Here is a 27,458-nt window from a genome sequence, read left to right on the forward strand (position 1 = left end):
CTGAATTTTGAGAGCCTTGTCAGATTTCTTTTGATGCTGTTGGTCACTTTTTGATAATTATGTAGGATAGTTTGTGTGCAAAACTCTAAATTCCTATGTTGTTGCTTCAGTCAAAAGCCCTGCCATTACATTTAATCAGTAGTAATATACAAAACCTTTGACTGTTGCAACAATAGTAAAAATATTTTTTAAAAATTGAATTTCACAATCACCGCGCTTCATGTCTAAATCAAATATGACATTTAGACTTTGTTGAAATATTTCCTTAACATAGGACATTACAGCACAGTACAGGCCCTTCGGCCCATGATGTTGTGCCGACATTTTATCCTTCTCTAAGATCTATCTAACCCTTCCCTCCCACATAGCCCTCTATTTTATTTTATCATTCATGTGCCTATCTAAGAGTCTCTTAAATGTCCCTAACGTATCTGCCTACACCACTCTGCAGGAAGTGTGTTCCACACAACTGCCACTCTCTGTGTAAAAACTTACCTCTGACATACCCCCTATACCTTCCTCCAATCACCTTAAAATTATGCCCCCTCGTGTTAGCCATTTCAGCCCTGGGAAAATGTCTCTTAGACTATCCATTTGATCTATGCCTTTTATCATCTTGTGCACCTCTATCAAGTCACCTCTCATTCTCCTTTGCTCCAAAGAGAGGAGCCCTAGCTCGCTGAACCTATCCCTTCAAAATCAGGAAAAGCAACAAGCCTTGTTACAGACTTGAAAAAAACTAAATTCAATAATTTAGCAAAAACACAACTCCAGTAATAAAGTCACAGAATCTCAGGAACTGCATCACTGAAACCAGAACAGAATCTATTTTAGACAACCTTTTAATTCCTTCCCCTGCTATTAAGATAATTTTAAGATTGCCAGCTTAAATGTTGCAGTTCCTGCTGTATTTGGTAAGAACTAGGGCGGCACAGTGACACTGCTAGTAGAGTCACTGCCTTGCTAGAGACCCAGAGAGGGTGAGGGGAGAGTGTGTGAGGGTAGGGGTGAGGGTGTGCGAGGGAGAAGGTCTGAGAGAAAGAAGATTGGAGAGAGATTGAGAGATGTGGGGGGTGGGTGGGGGAAGGGAAACAATTTTCCCCACTCACCTCATTGCCACGTTACTGCCATCAATGACTATAGGTTTTAGATTATTCCCATCATCCACCACATCTTCTACTGGAGAATCAGACCTTTGAGAATCTGTTGAAGTGGTATCTCGCAGGTTTACAGTTCCAGGATTACTTTTGCCACAGGAGGAATCAGAATCAAGTTTGTTCCCCAGTTTGACAAGTTCACCTAGTATATCATTAGGTAGGGCATCAGTTCCTAATTTGTTCAGAACCGTTTGCAATTGTTCTTCTGAATATCCCAATTTCAGTGCAAACTCCATTTTGGTTTTGTAGACTTTGTCTTCATCTGTAATCCTTAAATCATCCTTTGGTTTTGTTTCAGTATCAATTTTAAAATCTTGCAAAACCTCATTGCATTTGAGTAGATTTGATTCCAAACCAGGTGACTGACAAAACTGTTTCATCATAGGACCAGTCTCTAACATGGCAATTCCTAACTGCTCCAATTCACTATCTGAACCCGAGCTATCTGTGTCTTGTGCTTCCCATTCTTCAAAATGCTCAGTACTGGAGTATCCTCTATCCATTGCCATTTTGTCCACTACTGACCAAGATGTAATCACGTTTAGCGGTTTGTTAGTGTTTTCCACATTGAGATGTAGAAGTCCAAGAACTCTGCTGTTCTCAGTCGCTGAGTGATCTTTCAAGCCCATGAATTTGTTGCATGTACGGAGAGTCAATCCTGGAGTTGTGTGTGTTTGGACACACAATAGATTGTACTTCTAAAAAGTGAAAAAGATTATAAATAAATATGTCAAATTGAGAACAAATTTTCTACACCAATTGTTTCACGCTCTTATTATAGTTTGTACTCTGATGCAGGAAGTCAGGAAATTGAAATTCTATATGTTAGTAGTGTAGATATATACCAGCCATAGGGTAGAAAATTAGGATGCTTCCCTTGCACCTGGTTTGTGTCAGCCAATAGCTGTGTGATCACAGATGTGATCAAGAGAATTATAGAAGGCTTATGCTGCATGATTCCTGGTTTACTTAGGAGCATTTCCCTGCCATCCTCAGAATTCACACTGGCGTGAATCTTTCAAACTGCTGTTGGTGTAATTCTAGATGTAACAGAATGAAGCCAACAGGAGCACAACAGTTGGAAAATAAATATGGACTGATCCTCTGACAAGGTCCTTCCTACTTTGGTTTGCTGTCTTCAATACAACATAATTTTTCTGGAACTGCTTATAACTCAGCATACTTTGTCTGAAACAGCCCCTCTTCCATATCTTTTAAACATGAGCATTCTTCTACCTCAACATCTAATTTCAAATTTTGCTATCCAAAAGAATAGATATGGCTTTAAAACAATAGTATATTTCTGGTCCCTCTGTTGGAATCTTGACCACTTCATTGCAAGTTTAAAAAAAACATGTAATTACTAGCATGTGTAAGTAAAGGGATGGCAGAAAACCTAGAGCAATTGGTGCTATCGTAACAAAATATATGCAGGGAATCACATGCTGTCAGCAAATATGCGCATAGGACAACTTCAGGTCCAAGGTTAAAGAGGAAGTTCTGAATGATAAATGTCTGAAGTGTAAAACCTTGTAATTGTGTTTACATGCCATTAAACCCAGGGGCATAATTTCAAACGTGGGTGATATAATACCACAAAAAAAGTGTTGCTGCCACACAGATCCTCCAACCCAGTTTTGATCTAGATGTGGGGTTTGCCCATTCTCCTTGTGACTGCATGGGTACTCTGGGTTCCTCATACATCCCAAAAATGTGCTGGTTGGTAGGTTAACTGGCCACTATAAATTACTATTAATGTAGCTAGATGGCAGGAAGATCAGGAGGAATTGATGGTAATGTGAGGGTGAATAGATTAGAGGAAACTAATTGGAGGAATGCGACTGATGGGAATGTTTTGAGAGCTAGCATTGACTTGATGGGCTGAATATCACCTTTCTATGTCATACAAAAGTATGTATTAATTCATTCATCACATGGGACTTATAAACATGTTGAAACTTTAATCTACATCCAGTGGTATTCTGACTAAATTCCTGTCACTGTTGAGCCTATGAAGACTGTAATTAAATGAATTGCCCAGATAGCATTCTTGTCTCTTGCAAGGATGCTATCCCTTTTTCTCAATTTCTCTGCCTCCGCCGCATCTGCTCCCATGATGAGGCTTTCCACTCCAGGACATCCGAGACGTCCAACTTCTTTTCTAACCAGGGCTTCCCCCCGACTGTGGTCGGGAGAGCTCACACCCAAATCTCTACCATTTCCTGCACCTCCGCTCTCACCCCCAACCCTCCCAGACCCAACAGGGATAGGGTCCCTCTTGTCCTCACATTTCATCCCACCAGCCTATGTATCCAACACATCATTCTCTGCCACTTCCGCCATCTCCAACAGGACCCCATCACCAAGCACATCTTCCCCTCCCCACCCCTCTCTGCCTTTCGCAAGGACCGCTCTCTCCGTGATTTCCTCATTCACTCCTCCAAACCTCCACCCCAACCCCCCCCACCCGGCTCCCACCTCAGGAACCTCTTTCCACTGCCCCCAACATAGGTGCAACATCTGCCCCTACACCCACTCCATCACCTCCATCCTGGGACCCAAACAGTCCTTTCAGGTGACACAGATTCACCTGCACCTCCCTTAATATCATCTACTGCATTCGGTGCTCCAAGTGTGGCCTCCTCTACATTGGTGAGACCAAACCCAGACTAGGTGACCATTTCGCAGAACACCTGCGCTCTGTCCATAACCGTGACCTGCATCTTCCCATTGCTAGTCACTTCAACTCCCCCACTATCACTGACATAACAGACCTTGGCCTCCTCCACTGCCAGGAAAATTCTTAGCACAAACTGGAGGAACAGCACCTCATTTTCTGTCTTGGAACCTCGCAGCCTAACGGCATGAATATTAAATTTTCCCACTTTAGATAATCCCCCCCACCATGGTTCTTCTCTTTCCTAACCTTGTTTTTTCCTCTCTCTTCTTACCTTTTACCCATACCCCGATAGATCTGCCCTCCCATCCTCCTGCCTATCACTATCTCTTACCTGCATCTACCTATCACCACCCTGTGCCCACCTCGCCTCCCCTCTTTTGTCCACCTATCACTGCTCTGCTTTTCCCTCCTATATATTGGTCTTCCCCTTTTCCTATCTTCGGTCCTGAAGAAGGGTCCTGACCTGAAACGTTGACCGCCTGCTTCTCTCCATGGATGCTGCCTAGCATTATTGTATGTCACTTGTATTGCTAACACCATTATGAACAGATAAGGCCTTTGGCTTGGACCTCCTGTGCAGTTTGTGAAAACTAGACAAAGCTCTTCCTTACCATCCAAAATGTTTATATTTAACTATCTTCATGAGAATGTTATATGTGCCCTTAACCATAAACATAGACATCTTTCCTGTGCAACAAAATGTTAAATGAATCACATAATGGGATAATAGTAACAGTCTGCAGGCCAGGGGTTGCAGTATTATGCATCCTCAATTCCCTTTCTAAAAGGAAGAATCTTTTCTTTTATAAATAACAGGAAACCTCATGTTTAAAGTTCAACTTTGTAAAGAATGCTTGCCTTAGAATAATGTTTTTTTTAAATCAACAACAGATGAGTTCTGAAAGTCTAAAGTCACTAGATCTTCTGCATCAAGAATATCAAGGGCTTGATGCTCAATTTTGTGAAGTGAATTGACATTTCACATTATTTAAATCAAGATTTCCAATAAAAGATTCACTTGTAATGCAAAGGCACATCTCCCATAAGAACAAACTAATTATGTGTAAAAATGCACGCAGTTTTATGTGCCTACGTTATTTAAGCATGCTTAAGTCAAGAGTCCCCAAACAGATTACCCAGATGTTATCATAGCACAATACTGAGAAGAGCCATTTTATTTTAAACTGTATTATTCAAGTAAGATACACCTGTTCAGGTGAGTTCAAAAGATCCAATTCAAAAACCAGCAAACAATTCTTCCTATAGCCTGACCAATATTACTCCACCAACCAACATCTGACACAGATTAGCAGGGTATTCATGTAACCTTGCTCAGGATCCTGTCTGGAAACAGCAGCTGTTACTACACAATAGTAAGTCCACTTCAAAATAAGTTTTAGGTACGAAGAGTATAGAAGTAGGCTTGACAGGGTTTGAATTATTTTTAATAATTTTGGCACATAAAATAGTTTTTTTTTAAAGTATTTATTTCAATTTTTAATCAATATAAATTTTCAAGATTACACAAAATTTGGAATGTGGGTACAGACAATTTATCAGTGACAGTATATCATTAAAATCATTATATAGTCAATTGATAAAACATAGAAAGTAAAATGCATAAATCATATACACCTTACTTCAAAACGGTATGTTTATTTGTCCACACTGATAAACTGTTACTCAAATGACAACAGCTCTTTTCTTGCAACTGTAGCACCTTGTAGCATCAAAGCAATTTGAGGAAAAGGGAGAATGCTGTGATGCAATGCTGAAGCTGTTAGCTGGCCTGGGTGTCTTAGGTTATCAGCACCAGAAAGCAACCGCCAGGTACAAGCAACTCATAACACTGCTAGCCTTCAAGGAAAACTAAGCTCATGCTAGACTATGGTATGGCAGCACCATCATAGAGCAAGGTGAGCAATTTATTAAGGCTCAGATTTCTGAGTACAGCCCGTAACCATGCACTGCAGCACTGAGTCATTTCATGATCTTAAGAGGATACCAAACCTCCAAGCAGTCTTCTTTCCCATACCTATCAACGTGGCAAATATTATTTAACTGAGACCGAGATGAAAAATAAACATCTGTCATAGATAAAAAATTGTATCTTGCCATGGTTACACAAAAAGGCTCTTTAAGGGTAAATATATCACCCCAACCCCTCCCAGGTACAAAATCTGAATGTTTTATATTTTACAATCTGCATCTTGCCAAGATTTCCTGCTTACTCCTTGTCTAGTACAAGCTCTCTGCACATGAAAACACCTAACCAATGCATAAGAAGAAAACATGAATTTTAATTGGATAAACTACTAAAATTTTAATTGCAAAAACAAAATAAAATTTGAAATAAAAACAAACAGAAAATTCTGTAAAATACTCAGCAGGAAGGACAGCATTGCTGTAGGCAGAAATAAAGTTAACCGTTCTAATGAAGTCCTTTGAAGAACATGTGCTATGGATAAAGAAGCAGTGAATATATAACACTTAGAGTTCCAAAGTCATGTAATAAGGTGCCACATCAGGATTATTGTGGAAGATAAAAGCTTGTGATGTAGGAAGTAACATATTGGTGAGGATAGAAGATTGGCTGGCTAAACCACAAGTGACAGTAGGCCTAAGTGGGCCTTTTTTCTGGTTGGTAAGACGTGATAAGTAGTGGACAGGTGCTGGAGCCAATTTTTTTTTTTACTATTTATACAAATGACTGATGAATGCACCAAAAGAATGGCTGCAAAATTTGTTGATGACACATAGGTAGGTAGGAAAGTAAGTTATGAAGAGGACATAAGGAGGCTACAAAAGGGATATTGTTAGGTTAAGTGAGTGGGCATAGATCTGGTAAGTGGAGTACAATAAGAGAAAATGTGAAATTTTCCATTTGGGCAGGAAACATAGAAGGGAAACATATTATGTAAATGGTGAGAGACTGCAGAACTCTAAGGTGCAGTGGGATCTGGGTGTCACAGTGCATGATTCACAAGTGGTATGCAGGTACAGCAATGCTATAGTTGGTTGCTAAGGGAATTGAATACAAATGTAGGAGGTTATGCTTTAAATATATAGAGCATTCGTTAACAGCACGTTGGGAGTACTGTGTACATATTTAAAGGAGGATGTATATGTGCTGATAGTAGTTCAGAGAAGGTTTACCAGACTGATACAAGAAATGGGCAGATTGTCTTACAAGAAAAAGGTTGGACCAGCCAGACTTGTTGGAGTTTAGAAGAGCGAGAGGCAATGTGATTAAAACATACAAGATCCTGAAGATTCTTGACAGGGTGGATATGAAAAGATTGTTTCTTCCTGTGGAAGAATCTAAAACTATAGGTCAATTGGATAAAAATGATGGGTCGCCTATTTAAGTCAGAGATAAGGCAATATTTCTTCTTTCAGAAAGGCCTGCGTCTTTGGACCTCTTTTCCTCAAAGGGCAGTTAAGAAATAATCTTTGAATATGTTTAAGGTAGAGGTGGATAGATTTTTGACACACAATGGAGTGATAGGTTTCTGGAGTTAAGAGGGAATGCTGGAGTTCCAGTTTCAGTCTGATCAGCCATCATGTTATTGAATGGCAGAGCTGGTTTGGGAGGCTAAGTGGCCTACTCCTTTTACTTCTTACATTCCAAAACAAGTATATCTGTGAGAAAGGCCACTGCTTTGAAACATTACTTTTATTTCTCTCTACAGATGACTGCTGACCTGCTGAGTATTCCAAGTATTTTCTCTTTTGAAGCTTGAATTGCACGTTTTGAAGATACCAGTGCATTCTATAAGTGAAATGCAGCAAACAATCTGTTAATTTTAATGCAAAAGTGAAAACCTACAGAATACAAGTCCCTAAAGCATGGAGGAGTGTTTTTTGTATAAAATTGAGGTACAGTATAAATGTTGTTGGCAGAACACTATTTTCAGGACATATCCCAGTCAGACAACTGGAGGCAAAGAAGCAGTGTACATGGGAAAGCAACTTAAGTGACACAAAACAAACAGAGATATTATCAGTTTGCTATAAATTACAATTTGCTCCTAAAATTAGAACAAGCCACAGTATACAGTTAGCCTCACTGCTGAGATGGCTAATCCACTGCAATAATAAGAACCAGTTTTTTTCATAAAAAAGCTCTAATTAAATATATATTTCATGTACTCATGGCAATTCAGCACACAAGTGGTTCATTGACACGTTTGGGCATCCAAACCTAGAAATTCAAACATGCATAAGAATATAACATTAAAAAAAATGAGCAAGGGAACCCAACAAATCTGTCCTGTTGCTGCCAGTGCACGATTTTTCTGCCTGCATTACATGCAAGGACTTAAGTACTTAAGAAACATCAGAGATTATGTCTGTATAAAGCAGTGGTTATATTAAAAAATGTTCCAGAGAATTTTGTGTCCTTTGTTATAGGAGCTATTATAAATTTAGAGGATCCAGATTTCATCAGAATGAAACCAAGGTTGAAAAACTTTGATTATGACAAAACTTGCACGCAAAATGTTAAAAATATTTCCACTGGAACAGTGGTTAAATGAAGTTTTAATAGAGAATTTTCAAATGCTTTAGTAAGGGTACAGGTATCCCTTGATTTATGAACTTTCACTACAATAGCACTGATTCTTTGGCGGACATATTTTCAATTCGCAGAGCTTTTTTTTTGCTATAATGACTGGTCCGCCACTTTCTATACATAGAAACACATTGTATCATAATACCCAAAATGCAATTTCACTCAGTCTTTTCAATTTAAACTCCTTAGCAAAATGTTTACGAAGAACACATCCCTTTTGAACATTAAGGAATTCCTGTAATAGGAAAGGTTACTTTTGGTAATCGGTATAAAATTATTATTGTAAGGAAAGGTTAGGAGAGACATCTTCATGTTCACCACAGACCATAAAATCTAGGCCAGTAGTTCCTCCCAATTCAACAGTAATTCCCAAATGTACTTATTCATGATGTTTGTACTTGAATGACTTTATATTGTGTGGCAACAAATCATATTGCACTTTATTTCAATACAGTGAAATCCCTGGTAGCAATTTCACCAGATTGCAAGTTTGATTCAGTTTATAAACCAGATCAAAATGACGCCAGTGTGATTAGACAAAGACATTCCAAGCTTTTTCTTAATTCAACAGCAGGTGGTGCTCACTTGAACCAGCCACAAAAAATTGCAATGACTGCTCGGTAAATAAGTTAGATTTGCCATACTAATCACACAACATACATTCATGTAGTATCTATCACAGAAAAAAATCCTAACCTGCTTCACAAAAATGCATCAAAAACAAAATGTAGAAGGTAATAGGAGACGTAAATAAAGCACGAAAGTATGTTGAGTTGCTGCTGCGAGTACAATCAGCAGTTTCAGCACAAATGGCATGGTTAAAGTTCTCACAAATCTATTTGCATAATCACCAATATAAAATCTTCCATATACCAGTACAATTCAACAAAGTAATAGAAGATAATTTACATTTTATCTTTCATTGCATTAAACAAACTGAAGTATGCAGTTTCATCAAAGTAGCTGAAAATCAGAATTAGTATTTCAAAAAGTGTTTACTCCACCGGTTGTGAGCAATCCAATCTTAAAATTACCAAAAGTCTTCTTTTAGAAAAAATAGGGTCTGTCAATAGCATTTGATGCTTGCGATCGGAAAATCATTTGTTAAATAGTAACACGTTAATCACGTGCCCAAACAGGAAAAAAACACTCCACCAGGATTTTCAAAAAAAATAATCAGCCTCTGAAGGCAGCAGAAATACCAGAGAGAGGTAGGATCGAGAGGAATGAAGAGCGATGTATAGTACTGGGCGAGATATAGGAAAAGTGCAACATCGGGTCACGACTCATCTTCTTTGATTGAAAGCCTGGGTTTGATTTGATTCGCTCTCCGTCCTCTATTGGCTTGGGATAACGCCCTATCCCCTCCCCCTCCCCTCGCAAACGCAAGTGTTAATATCCTATTATTTAATACCACGACTAAAATTACATTTGACTCATGATTATTTAAAAATTGCACGATTAACTGGCATTGAAAAAAACTCGTCACATAACCTGTTTCTTTGCATACATTAATCAACATTTAAAGATGTTTAAAGTGTGCTCAGTAGTATCTTCATGCATTAAAAACAAAAATTTTAAGCACCTCAAATAGTCGTAGTCAGCGTGCGTCAAGCTCTGCTCTCAGTGACTCTAACCAATTTTGTGCTAGTTATGTTTTAAGCACTTTTTTTTAAATACCACCAGTAAAGATTGTGGAAACTCTACTTACACAAGGGTGCTCAAAATTCTTCTTGTTATATTCTCTCACGGGACATGGGCATGCACATCAATCATTACTGGGCATTCTTAATTGTCATCTAGAAAGTATCCCCCCTTCTTGAACAGCTGCAGCCCTTCTGCTGAAAGTACCCACTTTGTATAGAGTTTTCCAGGATTCTAAACCAGTATTTCCAAATTGGGGTTGTATGCATCTTGGAAAGGAACACACAAGAGGATCAGAGATTTGGGTGATAATGTTTAGCTACTAGACAAGTTGCTAAAATGCATTTTGTAGATGGTACATTGGGCTCTTAGTAAAGGAGTCAGGATGGTGGATGGGATGCTTTGTTCCAGAAGGTATTAAGAAGGTGGAGCGACAGAGAATGAGAGGAGACTTGATAGAGGTATACAAGATTAAGAAAGGCATAGACAGAGTCGACAGCTAGCATCTTTTCCCCCCCAAGGTGGCAATGGCAAATACTAGAGGTCACCCATTTAAGGTGTGTGGAGGAAAGTTCAGCGGAGATGTCAAAGGTAGGTCTTTTTTATCCAGAGAGTGGTGGGTGCCTGGAATGCACTGCTGGGGGTGGTGGTAGGGGCCAATACGACAGGGTCATTTAAGAGACTATTAGATAGGCACATGGACGAAAGAAAAAGAGAGGGTTATGGGAGGTGAAGTAGAGAGGGGGATAGATTGAATGGGGATAAGGTTTATATAGGTCAGCACAACGTCGTTGGCTGAAGTACTGTGCTGTACTATATACTACGTTCTATAACGTGAAAAAGCAGGAATAAGCCATTCAGCTCCTCATGCCTGCTTCACCATTCAATAATATCATGGCTGTTCTTTAACCTCAGTGGAAATTTCTTGTACTTGCCCTATATCTCTTGTTTTGACCTATACGGAAACATCTATGATCTCATTTATTGATCCCCGGCTTGAATACAATCAGCAACTTGGCCTCCATTGTCCTCTTGGCTAGTGAATTCCAAACATTCATTCCCTCAGTAATAAAAATCCTAAATGGCCTACCCCTTATTTTAAAATCATGACCCCTGGTTCAACATACCCTAGCCAAGGGAAATATAAATTCTGCATCTACCATGTCAATCTACAAAAGAATTTTGTATATTTCAATCCAACCGTCCAAACTATTTTTTCTAACGTAATTAACCTCACAAAGTTACTGGCAAAGATTTTTGCTTTGCCCTTATTGCATCCTTCCTTAATTTACTAATCTATGCTCTGTCAATTACAGTTCTGCTGCTTGAGTATCATTGGAGCAGCACTTCACTTTCTGGGATGAGCGTGTTTTATCACATTCCTGACTTGTACTTTGTAGATGGTGGAAATATCTTTGATTTGTTAGAAAACAAATCACTGCAGAATACTCAGCCTATGTCCTGCTTTTATACAAATGATCCAGTTAAGTTTCTAGCCAATGTTGATCCCAGGATATTGATGATAGCGATTCAGGGATAATAATGTCATTTAGGGTCATTGGTGACAGAATTTTCCTAAAATTCAAAATAAAAAGCTGCAGATGCTGGAAATCTAAAATAAAAACAGAAAATGCTGTAACTACTCAGCAGGTCAGGCCACATCAGAACTGGGAAGAAGAAAAAGGAAGCTCATTAAGCTGCAGGGAGGGTGGGGAAAGGGTGTATGTCTCTAATAGGGTAAAACTGCAGTGACCATAGGGATAAGCTGTAAACAAGGTTATGTGGACAATGAGTAAATGGTAGTTAGAGAGTGAGAACATAGACAAAAGAATGCAGGAGCTGCAAAATGCAGAGAAGTTGGCAAGGTGAATTAAAGTGGCAGGCAACAGAAAGCTCACAGTCACCCCTGCAGACTGAATGCAGGTGCTCTGCAAAGTATTCACCCAATCTGGTTTCTCTAATGTAGAGGAGACTATACTGTCAACACTAGATACAATACACTAGATTAGAAGATATATAATTGAGAATTTTCCTTATTGGAGATGGTCACTGCCTAGCAGAAGTTTGGCAAGAATGTTACCATGTCTAATTGGTATCCAAATCTTGCTGTATGCAGTCAGATTGTTAGGTTGGCCCATTTTTGTGGCAAATTGCACATTACAAAAACTTGTAAAGATTGGCTTAAAGGAGGGAAAGCAGAAAGAGTTGTAAAGTGGTTTATGGTTGAAATTCCAAAGTTCTCTAAAATAGTAAATACATTGTTACGATGGTGAGGAAAAGGGATATTAGGATTCACAAAAACCCACAGGTGACAAGGTTTTCTGATGGTTATATGCTACTTAGGTTATATATTGAGGAATAAATTCTCAAGGAAGGAATTTAAACAAAAGGATTAAAATTTTTAATTGAAGCATGAGGGAAACATGAACAGGTTAGTGAGGAATTGAGTGTCTAACCAGTGAGATGGGATACCAGCAGCAAAGTTTGGCTGTGTTGAAATTCAAGGAATTTGGAGATTGCAGGGCCAGTCAAGATAACACTGCCAACAGTCACATCTGAGGAGACCAGAAGGCAATACAACAAATGGACTATGGCAGGACAGCAGATGCAGTTTCTCTTTTGTTATTTTGTGAATGGCAGCAGATGGATCAGTAGCTCAGGATGGCATTGAACAGACTGCCAAGTTTACGGGTGGCCTAGTTCAGCTCCAAACAGAAACTGGGAAGGAGTTACCATGTTTGTAGCAGGGTATGAAAATAATCACTTTAGTCTTTCTAAAGTTTTACTGAAAGAAGATCAAAGTTAAGCAATTTAACAACGAGACAAGAGTGGTGTCACCAGTGCCACTTTCATAAAGCAAGTCAAGGTCTTTAAAACAAAAATCTCCTCCCTGATCTCTCATATTTATTCTTAAAAGTTTTCTGTTTGGAGCTCTGTTACAGATAGAAGAGGTTACCTCCTTTTCTAAACAGTCATTAATCCTGATTACATTACCTCTCCTTGGAAGCTGATGTCGCTAAGGTACTCTATTGAAAATGTTTAGGGAAGCATTATTGTACGCACACCCTTCCTCACATAAGAAAGAGAAGCTATTTGGGCCCTTATACCTGTTCTGTCAATCAAAAAAAAATTAACTATTATGTTTTCTTTCCAGGTCTTTTATTTGGGCCTTGATTACCTTTTTTGCTTTATGCTTATTATATTGAATGCTGGTGAACCAGTTCCATTGTTTAATTTCATTTAATAATTAGTATAGGGTTAGTTTATTCTGGATACATATTTATTCTGCATACTCAGCAATATGTCTAATCTATTTTACAAATGCATCTACAATTGATATTGGAGAAATACCAAGGGTAGTCTTGTTTTTGTATTAACCATAATACATTTAGCATTCATATTTCCCTAATCCCCTCTATCGATTCTTTGCCCTAATGTATAGTTCTCCAGTTCCAGTCCTTGAGGATTCATGAATTCATTGTGCTGGCTCACTTACAAACTGCAGCATTAACCATTCCCCCTCAATAATCCCTCGTCTAAATGTGCAAAACTTGATACCCTTTGCTCCAAGGTCTTTATCCTTTTCTTAATCCCTCAGATAATTTTGCAGTCTATGATTTTGTTAAGATTTTTAAAACTAAGAGATTTTTTTGAATAATATAATACCTAACCAGTTAACTCTGAAGGCATGCACAACTATCTGTTTATTGCTCTTTTCATTATCTTCCCTCTTAAAAAGTAAAGAGCAGCAAATTTTGCCTGTGTGATGTGGTTTACTCAAATGTTGATTTGTTGTGTTAAATCCCAGACTGAGGATTGGAAGCACTTCAATTTGGTATTGAACTGAAACTGACACAGTCCAATCAAACTTTTCACACAGCATCCTATCCAGTCTCTAAAATTAACCAATATTTACATCTCCATATTAAATATGTGACCGAGACATCCCAAGCAAGGGTGTAGAATTACAAGATTATCAAATTTATGGCAGCTGGAATTATGAAGGTCTACTCAACAAAACTTCCCTAACAAACCCGTTACTTCCTAAAAAGAGATAGACAGGAGGCACATGGACCTACTGCTACCTGCAACTTTCCTTTAAACGTGCACACCATCCCAAGTTAGAAATAGATCATCAGTACTTCACAATTTCTGGGTCAGATTCTGGAACTCCATACTTAGCAGTATAACAGAAGAACTAACGCCAGAAGAGTGCAAGACAGCAGCTCAGCACCAGCTGCTCAAGGACGGGGAATGTGTACTGGAATTTAAAATTGACTATTTTTGGAGGGGCTTGTTAAAAACATGCAACTAAACCATATCAACACATCCACATAAATTATATTTATGAATTAGAAATTTATGAGTGACATTTATGAAGTATTATTATAAATATTTAGAGAATTAGAACAACAAATATGTAGGGAGATTGTGGAGAGTCGCAAGAATAATAGGGTTGTCATAGTAGGGGATTTTAGCTTTCCTAACATAGACTGGGACTGCCATTCTGTTACAGGCTTAGATGTGGTGGAATTTGTTCAGGAAAGTTTCCTAAAGCAATATAGAGAGGGGCCTACTTGGGAGAGGGCAAAGCTCGACCTACTTTTGGATAATAGGGTGGGGCAAATGACTGAGGTGACAATGGGGGAGCACTTTGGGATCAGTGACCATAGTTCTATTAGTTTTAAAATAGTTATGGAAAGGGACAGAACTGGTCCACAGGTTCAAGTTCTAAATTGGTGCAAGGCAAATTTTGACAGTATGATTCAGGAGCTTGCAAACGTTGATCGGAGTAGGTCATTTGTGGGCAAAGGGATCTCCGGCAAGTGGGAGGCTTTTAAAGGTGAGATAGTGAGAACTCAGGTCTGCATGTTCCTGTTAGAATGAGGCCAAGGCTGGTAGGAGTAGGGAACCCTGGATGACGAGGGCTATTGAGCCAGGAAAAAGGAGGAGGCCTGGGTCGGGTAGAGGCAGCTGGGATCAACCAAATCCCTGGAAGAGTATAGACATGAGGGAGTGTACTCAAGAGGGAATCAGGAAGGCAAAAAGGGGGCATGAGATAGCTTTGACAGAGAAGGTTAGGGAGAATCCAAAGATATTTTGTAAGTATTTTAAGGGAAAAAGAGTAGCTAAAGAGAGAATAGGGCCCCTCAAAGACGAAAGTGGACACTTTTGTGTGGAGTGGCAGGAGATGGGCAAGGTTCTAAATGAATATTTCTCCTTCATTTTCATCATGGAGAAAGACATGAAGACTCAGAACTAGGAAAAGTTAATGAGGAGGTCTTCAGGATAGTCCGCATTACAGTAGAGGAGGTGCTGGACATCTTCAGATGTATGAAGGTAGACAAATCTCCAGGGCCTGACCAGGTACATCGAAGAACACTGTGGGAGGCTACAGAAGAAATTGCAGGAGCCCTGGCTGAGATATTTACATCATCATTAGTCACGAGCGAGGTGCTGGTAGACTGGAGGGAGTGAATGTTGTGCCTTTATTTAAGGGCTGCAAAGAAAAACCTGAAAACTGTAGACCAGTATGTCTAACATCTGTGGTAGGCAAGTTACTGGAGATCATTCTGAGGGATAAGATATACATGCATCTGAAAAGACAGGAGTTGATTGGGGTAGTCAGTACAGCTTTGTGTGTGGGAGATCATGTCTTATGAACTTGGTTATGTTTTTTGATGATGGGACCAAGAAGGTCAATGAGGGCAGGGTGGTCTCTATGGACTTCAGTAAGACCTTTGATAAGGTTCCACATGGTATGATATAATGGAAGGTTAGATTGCATGGAATCTAGGGAGAGCTGGCTAATTGGATACACAATTGGTTTGATGGTAAGAAGCAGAGGGTGATGGTGGAAGATTGTTTCTTGGACTGGAGGCCCATGATTAGTGGTGTCCCTTAGGGGTCAGTGCTGGGCCCATTGTTGTTTGCCATTTATATCAATGATTTGGATAAGAATGTACAAGGCATGATTAAGAAGTTTGCAGGTAACCCTATAATAAGTGGTATAGTGGACAGTGAAGGTTATCAAAATTTACAGAGGATCTTGATCAGATGGTAAGTGGGCTGAGATATGGCAAATGGAGTTTAATTCAGATAAGAGCAAGGTGTTGCATGTTGGAAAGTCAAATCAAGGTAGGACTTTCACAATGAATAGAAGGGCCCTAGGGAGTGTTCCAGAATAGAGGTACCTAGGAGTTCAAGTACATGGTTTACTGAAAGTGGAGTCACAGGTAGACAGGGTGGTGAAGGCAACTTTTGGCACCCTGGCCTTCATCAGTCAGGGCACTGAACATAAAAGTTGGAGGTCATGTTGCGGCTGTACAAGACACTGGTGAGGCCATACTTGGAGTATCATGTACAGTTTTGGTCACCTGGCTATAGGAAAGATGTTATTAAACTGGAAAGAGTGCAGAAAAAATTTAGAAGGATGTTGCCAGGACTTGAGGGACTAAATTATAGGGTGAGGTTGGACAGGCTAGGACTTTATTCCTTGGAGCATAGGAGACGGAGAGGTGACCTTAAAGAGGTGTATAAAGTCATGAGGGGCATAGACAGGGTGAATACACTCAGTCTTTTTCCCTGGGTTAGGGAATCAAGAACTGAAGGGCATAGGGTTAAGGTGAGAGGAGAAAGATTTAATTGGAACTTGAGGGACAAGTTTTTTGTTACACAAAGTGTGGTATGTATGTGGAATGAGCTGCCAGAGGAAGTAGTTGAGGAAGGTTAAATAACAACTTTTAAAAGACAGTTGGATTGGTATATGGATAGGAAAGGTGTAGGTTACGAGACAAACACTACAAATGGGACCAGCTTGGATAGGTATCTTGTTCAGCATGGACAAGTTGAGCTGAAGGGCCTGTTTCTGTGCTATATGATACTATGATATGCATAGATATATAAAACAAACAGTACTCAAACTAAATTATGTGGAATCATCTGAAGAAAATGTATCAACCTCTTATGATATCACGGGTGTCAAGTTATTTATTTGTATAAATTTAAGTTACTGAAGATGATCTTCCACCAGCAACTTAACTGTTGTGAAGTCTAGCAAGGGTGCACTTTTTAAAGCAATAATGCATCTTTCTGCAATACCAAATGAACAAGCAGTATTGCCAAAGGCAAATAGATCATTGTGCCATTTTATTTTGTATTTCTCTTCTAAAGATTCAAAAAAAAACATGCAACTTCAAGACATACAGGCAGTCTCTAGGTTATGACAAGATTCCATCACTGAGATTGCTTGTAACATGAACCGTTTGTAGGTCACAAATGAACAGAAACAGCTGTGATGGGAGAGCAAGCAGTGTGACAATACTCCAAGTGTAGTCTCAGCAACTGATTCTACAGTTGTAGAATGACATCCCAACTTCTGTACTCAATGCCTTGACTGATGAAGGCACGTGTGTCAAACATTTTCTTCACCACCCTGTCGCCACTTTCAGGGAACTATGTACCTGCACCCCTAGGTCTCTCTGTTCTACAACACTCTCTAGAGCCCTATCATTTACTGTGCAAGTCCTGACCTGGTTTAATTGACCTAAATGCAACACTTTGCACTTGTCTTAGTTAAATTCCACCTGTCATTCTTTGGCCCACTTCTCCAGTTCATCTGGATCCTGCTGTAATCTTAGATAACCTTTTTCACTGGCCACACCACGACCAATTTTGGTGTCATCTGAAAATTGATTAACCATGTTTAACATCATTATTATTTTTCATCTATATTAACAATTTGGATGACAGTGGACCCAGCACAAACCCCTAGGGCACACCACTGGTCCTAGGCCTCCAATCTGAAAAACAGCCCTCCACCACCACCCTCTGACTCCTTCCAGTAAGCCAATTTTGTATCCAATTGGCTAGATCACCCTGGATCCCATGAGATCTAACCTTCCAGACTAGTCTACAATGTGGGACCTTGTCAAAGGCCTTGCTAAAGTCCATGGAGACAACGTCTACTGCCCTGCCCTTGTCAATCCTCTTTGTCACCTCTTCAAAAAACTGAATCAAATTCATGAGACATGATTTCTCACATACAAAGCCATGCTGACTATTGCTAATTAGTCCTTGCTTTTCCAAACACTGGTAGATCATGTCCCTCAGAATTCCCTCCAGTAACTTTCCCAACACTGATGTTAGGTTCATCAGCCTGTAGTTCCCTGGCTTGTCCTAGTAGCCCTTCTTAAACAAAGGCACAACATTAGCCACCATCCAGTCTTTTGGTGCCTTAGCCATGGCCAAGATGATGCAAATATCTCTGCCAGGTCCCCTGCAATTTCTTCTCTAGCTTCCCACATTGTGCTAGGGTACACTTGATCAGGGCCCGGGGATTTATTCATCTTAATATGCCTTAAGACTGCTAGCACCTCCTCTTTTGTAATGTGGACATGTTCCAATACATCACCATTCATTTCCCTTAATTCCTTAGCCTCCATGATGTTCTCCACAGAAAATATAGATGAGAAATATTCATATAACACCTCATCCATCTCCTGTGGCTCCACACATATACAACCACATTGTTCCTTAAGAGGACATATTTTCTCCCTAGTTACCTTTTTGTTCTAATATACTTGTAGAATCTCAAAGCTATCTCATGTCATCCCTAATTCTTATAAACTCCAAGGAATGTAGGCCCAAACTATTTAGTCTCTCTTGGTAGGACAATCCACTCATCCCAGAAATTAGCCTAGTAAATCTCCTTTGTAGTCTAACGTTACTATATCTTTTTTAGGTGAGCGGACCAAAACTGTACATAGTATTCCAGGTGAGGCCTCACCAACACCCTGTACGACTGCAGTAAAACCTCCCTATTTTTGAACTCCAACCCCTTTGCAATGAAGGCCAAAATGCTGTTTGCCTTCTTAAAAAGGACCTTGTTTAATTTTTGAACTCTAGTGAAAGATATTTTGGACTTCTTGGACCTGCCTGGTGGTTTTCTGTGATTCATGCACTGGAACACCTAGTTCCCTCTGTACTTCACTCATTTGCACCCTTTTTCAAAGCTCTAACCTCTTTTTTTTCCAGAAGAGGCAAGACAGCAAATATATTGAAGTTAAACAAAAAAAAAGTCCCAGAATTGGCAGCCTGAGGACCTCACATGGCCCCAGAGCTGCAGGTTGGCCATCTGAGGAGAAACAAAAAGCCAATGACCAAAAGTAAAGAACTAGCAAAATGGAGTATCTGCCATAATTTAGCCAGCCAGCTAACAATTCAAAAAACCAGTTTTATTCCTATACAATTTAAACAAAACTTTAATAAGAAGTTGTTATTAGTATGAAAAACACGATGATGCTGGAGGAACTCAGCAGGCCAGGCAGCATCCCTGGAGAAAAGCAGGCAGTCAACATTTCGGGTCAGGACCCTTCTTCAGGACTGAAGATAGGAAAAGGGGAAGCTCGGTATATAGGAGGGAAAAGCAGAGCAGTGATAGGTGGACAAAAGAGCAGAGGCAGGATCAGCACAAGGTGGTGATAGGTAGATGCAGGTAAGAGATAGTGATAGGCAGGTGCAGGGGAGGAGGGGAGATAAGATTCACATGGGGATGGGTCAAAGGTAAGGATAGAAAGGAAAGAAAAGGTAGGAAAAAGGCGGCTAGGAAAGGGAAGAAGAGAAGAAGCATGGTTGAGGGAGGGCGGGTTGTGGGGAAGGTGGATGGGGATTACTTAAAGTTGGAGAATTCAATGTTCATGCTGTTAGGCTGCACAGTTCCAAGACGGAAAATGTGGTGCTGTTCCCCTAGTTTGCGCTTGCAATTCTCCTGGCAGTGGAGGAGTCAGAGGACCGACATATCAGTGATAGTTTGGGAGGGGGAGTTGAAGTGACTGGCAACGGGGAGATGCAGATCATGGTTACGAACCATGCGAAATGGTTACTTAGTCTGCATTTGGTTTCACCAATGTAGAGGAGGCCACACTTGGAGTATCAAATGCAGTGGATGATATTAAGGGAGGTGCAGGTGAATGTCTCAGCTGAAAGGACTGTTTGGGTCCCTGGATGGAGGTAATGGAGGTGGTGTAGGGGTAGGTGTTGTACCTATGGCGGGGGCAGTAGAAAGTTCCCGGGGTGGTAGCAGGAAGCGGGATGTGTTGGGGGGGGGTGGGGGTGGGGGGAGGGGATAAAAAAAAGAGGGCAGGGAACCAGGGAGTCATGGAGAAAGCGGTCCCTGCGAAAGGCAGAAAGGGGTGGGGAGGGGAAGATATGCTTGGTGGTGGAGTCCTGTTGGAGGTGGTGAAAGTGGTAGAGAATGATGTTTTGGATACGCAGGCTGGTGGGATGAAATGTGAGGACAAGGGAAATCCTACCCCTGTTGGGTCTGGGAAGGGTGGGGTGAGAATGGAGTTCTGGGAGGGGTGGAGGTGAGAAGTTCAATTGTATGAAGCTTGAACTGCCAAAGGAAGAAAATAATTTCTTGGTTGTTATATCACTACAGATGCATGTAACATGTTAATGGAATAAATTTAACACAACTTCACCCACAGGATCTCGTAACACAGGTTTCAAGAAACTCGCAAATGAGCAAAACCTGAAATGAGAAAAAAAAACTATATGTAGTGTTCTGCATTTGATAATTTCCCCAAATAATATTAAATCACACTGTTGTCCATATGCTATATACTACTTCTGAAAATGCACAAGTCAGCTCATTTAAAATGTTCTATAAAATGGTAATCAACTGACCCACTTAGAGCAACTCAAACATGCCACAAAGGAGATGCAATCTTCCTGTTTACAGTCAGGCAAACATTTACATCAGTATCTGGTTCACACTTATTAACTATAATTTGTTCAGTTGCTTCAAAAGGCAACACGACTTACTATAGGTTCAATGGAAAATACCTTTCACTAGAGTTCAAAAATTAAATAAGATCCTTTAAACATTATACAGAATGTTCAAGGTGCATTTTACTGCATATTTGAAATACTCATCATCTGATCTGATCCCATACATCTCTGATATCATTGTGACAAATCACACAATTATTATACTGCTGTGGTTGCCATCAGCAACTCTGACCCAGCTATCTATGCTTTCAACCAGTCTTTCAATTATGAAAACTTCTAGGTAAAATTGAATTATTATAACCACTACAAGTACTGCAGAATCCTCAGATTTGCTAAAATATTGCAGTATTATATGACACAAAAGTTCTCACTGGGTTTAATTCCATTATATTTAAACCTGAAACATTAGGTGGCAAGGATGGACCAATATGTGCCAAAGATGTAGGCCTGTAATTAAGCTCCTTTACTTAGCAAGTCTACAGTTTCAATCTGCCAGCACTTAAATAACTCGAAGTAAATTAATTTGATAATTACCCTTAACTTGTAGTTGGCATCACACCAAAAGCATTTAAGTTAATTAACAGATTCATTCTTGTATTATTTACATCATATGCTGAACAGTTTAAAGCTTTGATTTTTTTTACCCAAAAATTTGACCAGGCTACAATTTGTGGTCAGGGACATAAACAGCCCAGAAAAAAAGCAATGCTCTAGGTCTGACCTGGAAAGTAAGCCTCTATCTTGCTTCACTAGAATCAAAAATAGAAATAGGACCAATGCTTTGGCAGTCAGTACTACCCAGTTTACTGACAATCATCTTGAATTGCTCATGTTTTGAAGTAGGTTTTAGCAAAAGCAAGAAAGCAAAGTCTGAAAATACTGCTTCATAATTGTAATTCATGCCAAAGCTATCAATGCACAATCAATACCTTAATACTTTCTTTCCAAGTATACTAGATGTCACATGCCTAAAATTTCTAGTACATCCATTAGGTAAACTAGACTAGTAGTGCAGTAGGTGTTAGCCACTGGGGTTGGTGCAATCAGACTTACTGTATTTTGTGGATGTGGGCTCAGAGATGGATTGATCAAAACATGGTGGAAGTCAATTTGCTGAATATATTTAGCAACATGGTAGACCAATTTCCTGATGGAAAAGGCATCAGAAGATATGGGGAGAGAGCAAGAATACGTTATTGACACGGAGTATCAGCCATGATCATACTGAATGGTAAAGCATACAAGAAAGGCTGAATGGAATACTCTTGTGCTTATTTTCAATATTTCTATATTCCTAATTAAGTCAAGCTCTTTGTGGCAGGCTTCACACTTAAAGAAACAAACCTATTCCTAGAATGTTGACACTGAAAGTAAATACCACTTAAGGCAAATGGCTAAAAATTCTTCCCAGAATGGCTTTTCACTTGACCTCCTTCAGAACATTATCATAAGACATGTTGCTACACCTGCATTACACAGAAGTTAAAGCACTCTACTTAGAAATCAACTGTGATACATACATATCAGTAACTGAAACAACTACAGTCATGAACATTAATCATCAGAATCAGATTTATTATCACTGACATATGATATGAAATTTGCAGCACCATGTCCCAACAGGTGTTCTTCTTGCAGAAATCATATGTACCATAGCCAAAAATTTTAAACCCAGAATTAAACACCAAGGCAAAAGACTGAAACCAGACCTCAGGAGGCATTTATAAGTTGATACTCAGAACAAGTCAGTCAGAGCCAAACTACATCAATGCGCCAACAAAAACTTTTCCAAATATTACTGAAATAAAACACAAGATGCTGGAAATACTCAACAGATCAGGCAGCATTTATGGAGACAGAGAAAGAATTAATGTCTTAGGTCAAGGACATTTCATCAGAACCAAAACTGTCATACAATTTCTTAAAAATCAGCATAATGAACATAACTGAGCACCAATTCACAGCACAAGGTTGAATTTTGTTTCCTATAACTTAAGACCAAAAGAAAATTAAATATGGAGACTGAAAGAATGAAAATAGATGATTATCTAATATATTAGGGAATCCTTCTATAAAATCCAGCATATTTAACTGAAAGAAATCATTCAACTTAAAGAAAACCATATTCTGTATGTACCAGTATAGAATTGTTAAAGGATGAATCTATTGCAAAAATGTGATGCTAAGCAACTGCCCCCTGTTGCTAGGATGCAATCCTTCAATATACCATCACGAATGCACCAATACTGAATGAACAATTTTGAATGAACAAAGGCCAAAAAGTGCAGGGACTCAAGTATGTCTGGCTTGCCCTCCTAGAACAATACAACTGCCAAACAAATCATGGAAAACCGACATCATTGTCTTATATAGACTGTGTTCTACCACAAGTGGGGAAGTTATTTAATGAGTAATATTCATCGCCCTAATGGTGATGTTATATACAATGTACCAATTCATGACTGCAAAGTCATTTAATAAACACTTAACAAAAGTAAATTTTTCAGTATCTTCCAAGATACATTACATATCAAAATAGGATCAGCAGCATAAAGAACACAAAGCAGAGTACAATTTTGTGGCCCCCCCCCCCCCAAATGAGTACAATTACCACATTTAAGAACATTAGTTTAATCGGCATTACTAATGCAGTACATCTCCCTCAAACTTTTTAGGGCAGATGACGATCCTGAGAGATGTACAGTATTGGAAATTCATGAAATAGTTCCTTTGCCTACATTGAATAGAAGTTAAAATGCTCCTCTTGAAAATCAATTCAATTCTTGAAACTCCAATAATGAGTATCAATGTTTGGTGAAAATTGTGTCCATCTTCTGCAAATCACATGAACCATGGTTGTGTGAAAAATGTCCCTAAAAGATGCCCTAAAAAGAATAAGATGCAATTTTCCCAGCAAGTTTTGCTAACTGTTAGGTAATAAATGCTATAATGCTGTAACACTTAGTTAATTTGAGTCACTCATGCATAAGGGGAAATAGAGATTTACTGATCCCAATATGAATTCATTCATTTTACCTAGTGACTATTCTAGATCATGGAAAATAAAAATAATAATTGAATACCTTGAATGTCATTAAATGCTAAGTGTATGAAAAAAATGTATATAAAAGGTACTGAATTTACTATTGTCTAATAATCTATTTACAGCTTTAAGTGCATAAATGTGCCACGTTTTAATAGTAATACTCAAAAGCCAAGCTGTTCAATATTTTATGTTTGGGTGCCTTTGACTAATGTTTTCCCAGGTTGTTTAGAATTAATCAGAAAGGCATAAAATTAACTTCCAACTTATGAATACAAAAAATAAATTCTATACTATTTCCCACAGAATTTTGTTCTTTGGCCAAATTATTTATAGAACCACAGCCATGATGTAATGTTAACAAAATTGGAAATTGAAATTGAAAACTCAAGTGATCTTTTTGTTTTACACAGAGCCAAGTTTAATTTTACAATGTATCAAAATAACCAAACCTGTTAATCAAACACAGGAGGCAATGTATATACTATAAAAATTTTTTAAAGTATTATATTTTATACAATTGAAAGCTGTTCAATTCAACTTTTCTTAAATGCATTTAAATCTTGTTTTAGAAAATACCATTCTACATAATGGTTCATATCAAATGCAATTCATAACCACTGCCAAATTAAGCTTTTGAGTCCCTTACTGGTTACTCAAAAATAAAATTTGGTAAGTTTAAATCAGAAAAAGACTTGTATGAACTAAACTGGTTAATGCAAAAGGACTACCAGATGTCACTAAGGCAAGCAACTGGTGGAGTGATCAATGAAGACTTTGCATTAATTGCTGAATGTGCAGATACAATAGCAGCGTTTTTAAACGCCTTCAAGCAAACTACATTGTATTTTCAAAGAATATACTGAAGTCTGAAAAAAAATCTTCAACTCAAAATACACATGCAACCATGGACAACAATTAGACATTGGTGCAAGAAATCTTCTAAAAAACTTGAAAGCCAACTTGCCACTCTTTTGTGAAAATGAAACAAAGCATACAAAAAAAGACTAAAAAGGAGATTTATTCACTGTATCAATTAGTATCTGTAAAACACATTTTAAAAGGTATCCTTCAATAGTAAAACTTTTACTTTCTCTTTCCAGATGCTGACTGGCTAGCCCTTCCTGTTTTCATTTTTGAAACAAAGTTCTCAAATCAACTTCCAACACAGAAAAAAGTAAAGGCATCAAATATTTTTGGTTAAAGCTTTAACCAGGATTTGTGGCCAATGCATTTTGTATAAACGCTTTATTGATACTGTGTATTAATGTTGTTGATATAGACAAAGACAACAATGGAAATTCTTTAATCATTTTTCTCCCTATTTATACTCCACCAAAATAGTTTACTTAACAGTTTATATAAAATTATTCAAAATATATTCTTTAAATGTCAAATTATAAAATGTTAAATGGCATATTTGGCATTAAATTCACAAAATACAAGCTCAATTGCAATTCAAAAATGGCTAAGAGGAAGTGATGTACATTAGTCACAATGCACCTAGGTTTTAGACCGATTCAAATATAATCCTTCCCTTCCAATATTTACTAGCATAAACTGGTAAATAAAGCACAACCATCATGTTTTAAAAACTGTTATTTTCAACACTTACGTTAGTTGAAAAGCAGACAGACATTTGATTCTTTATTGCAGTTAACAAAAAAAAATCCTTATACACTTTGAGCTGCAGACATCCAGGCAGTCAGAGAGAACAATGAATAGCTGAACAGATGGACCAACAATGTCTATGCTTTCCCCCATTACCAAACCACATTTCTAGCCAATAAGAGCTCACCCAGCTAACAATTAGTTTCTGAGGCAGATGCAAACCAACTTCTATCCCACGTCAGGTCTTGGGGCCTCTTAAGACAAGTACACTGATGTCAACCAAGGTCTGCCCTGGGCATCATGTGTATTAACAAGGGGTGTGCAACAACAATGCCCATAACAAAAGGAACTAGCAGGCAGCTGCTGAATGAGGGCATGAGTCATTAGGCAGCAGGCTGTCAGCAAAAACACCTGGCCAGCCATGGACCTCACCAAAACCCTGTTACTATTATAATCAGATAAGACATGTTGAAAGTTTATATTTAAATGTTATAGTTACAAAAACTGCTACAGTATTAAAATATATCAGCATATTAAACCGTATTAAAAATAAATACCCTTTTGTACCTGACATGAATTTTCCAGAGTCAGGTTAGAACACTTTTAAAGCAATATCACATTCAGTAGAAAAATACATTATATTCATAAGCAACACCGATGAAACGGATGCAGATGCATATACTGGGGAAAAATTATTTCACTATTTCCAGAACTCATAAATTATCTGAATGATTCCAGTGCAACAAAAATGTATTAACAATACACTTAGGAAATCTAGCAAATATTATTTACTGGTCATACAAGAAAGTAACTTAAATGTTTACTAGCATCCACATTCAGTGCAGAAAAGTTTGAAATCTAGATTTAAGTTTTCTCAGTTTCACTAAATTCAAGAAAATGTATGCACAAAGAAATCCATCATTCCTGATATAAGAGGTGAAAATTGGTATCTTGATTAATTCCTTTTTAAAATTCATGTCTGCTTTTACACTGATATTACTTGGCAGATTTCACCCCATCTGCAAAGCTTCACTAATCCTTAAACTCTCATATTACATAATAAAAATTCCCCAAACAGAAAGGTTGTACAAGTTTTCAGCTACTCCAAATCAACTGTTATTAACCTCAAAACAGAAATTTTAAAATTTCTTGAACACCATGTTGTTCCTTTTGATTGGATTGTGTGTGGCATTTTAAATGAAATTTCTTTTAGCCTTTTTTCCCCCCTTCAATTTTAAAATCTACTGTGTAGTCTCATCCATCTCGACCTCATCATTCACTTCAGCTGGGAAAGCAGCTTTAAATATATCAGAATTTTATTGATTGAAAAGTGGCTTAAGAATCAACTTTTCCAACTAGTTCAGAAGAATAATATTTTGCATCAAAGGAGTAAAATTGAAGTATAATTATACATGCCAGTGCCCACACATTGTCAGGGCCTAAATAAAATAAACTCATTTACTATACTAGAATGGTTGAAACAATACTAATTTGTTTTACTAACCTCAACAGAATCCTAACTGTACATGATTCTTTTAAAAACAGCAAAATTTTCACAAGCCTTCAGATGGTTGAGACAGACAGAAAATAAAATTTGTATCTAAAATTTTAGATTCTAAGCAGTATTTCAAGCTTCCTGATTCACCCATTTTGAATTTTCAGCACAAGCACTAACAGCATGTCAGAAATAATACTATTTGGAATTAGTTTATTATTGTCACTTGTACCGAGGTACAGTGGAAAAACTTGTCTTGCATACCGTTCATACAGATCAATTCATTACAAAGTGCATTGAGGTAGTACAAGATAAAAGAATACAGAATGCAGAGTAAAGTGTCACAGCTACACAGAGAAGTGCAGACTATAAGGTGTAAGGTCACAACAAGGTAGATTGTGTGGTCAAGAGTCCATCTTATTGTACTAGGGAACTGCTCAATAGTCTCATAACAGCAGGAT

General features: G+C 38.4%; 1 protein-coding gene across 2 annotated transcripts in view; it reads right to left on the minus strand.

Annotated features, from left to right (window-relative positions):
• LOC127576224 (probable ribonuclease ZC3H12C) overlaps positions 1–27,458 on the minus strand; it is a 60,227-nt gene that overhangs the window by 17,843 nt on the left and 14,926 nt on the right. Inside the window, exons 2-3 of one of the 2 annotated variants that reach the window (XM_052026662.1) lie at positions 20,543–20,588; positions 1,110–1,855 (exon numbers count right to left, since the gene is read on the minus strand). In XM_052026662.1, coding sequence (XP_051882622.1) covers positions 1,110–1,786 — 677 coding nt within the window. In that variant the 5' untranslated portion in view covers positions 1,787–1,855; positions 20,543–20,588. The remainder of the gene's footprint in view (positions 1–1,109; positions 1,856–20,542; positions 20,589–27,458) is intronic. The other variant, XM_052026661.1, reaches the window with a different exon arrangement.

This window comes from Pristis pectinata, chromosome 11, assembly GCF_009764475.1.
Source record: "Pristis pectinata isolate sPriPec2 chromosome 11, sPriPec2.1.pri, whole genome shotgun sequence".
NCBI classification, from domain to species: Eukaryota; Metazoa; Chordata; class Chondrichthyes; order Rhinopristiformes; family Pristidae; genus Pristis; species Pristis pectinata.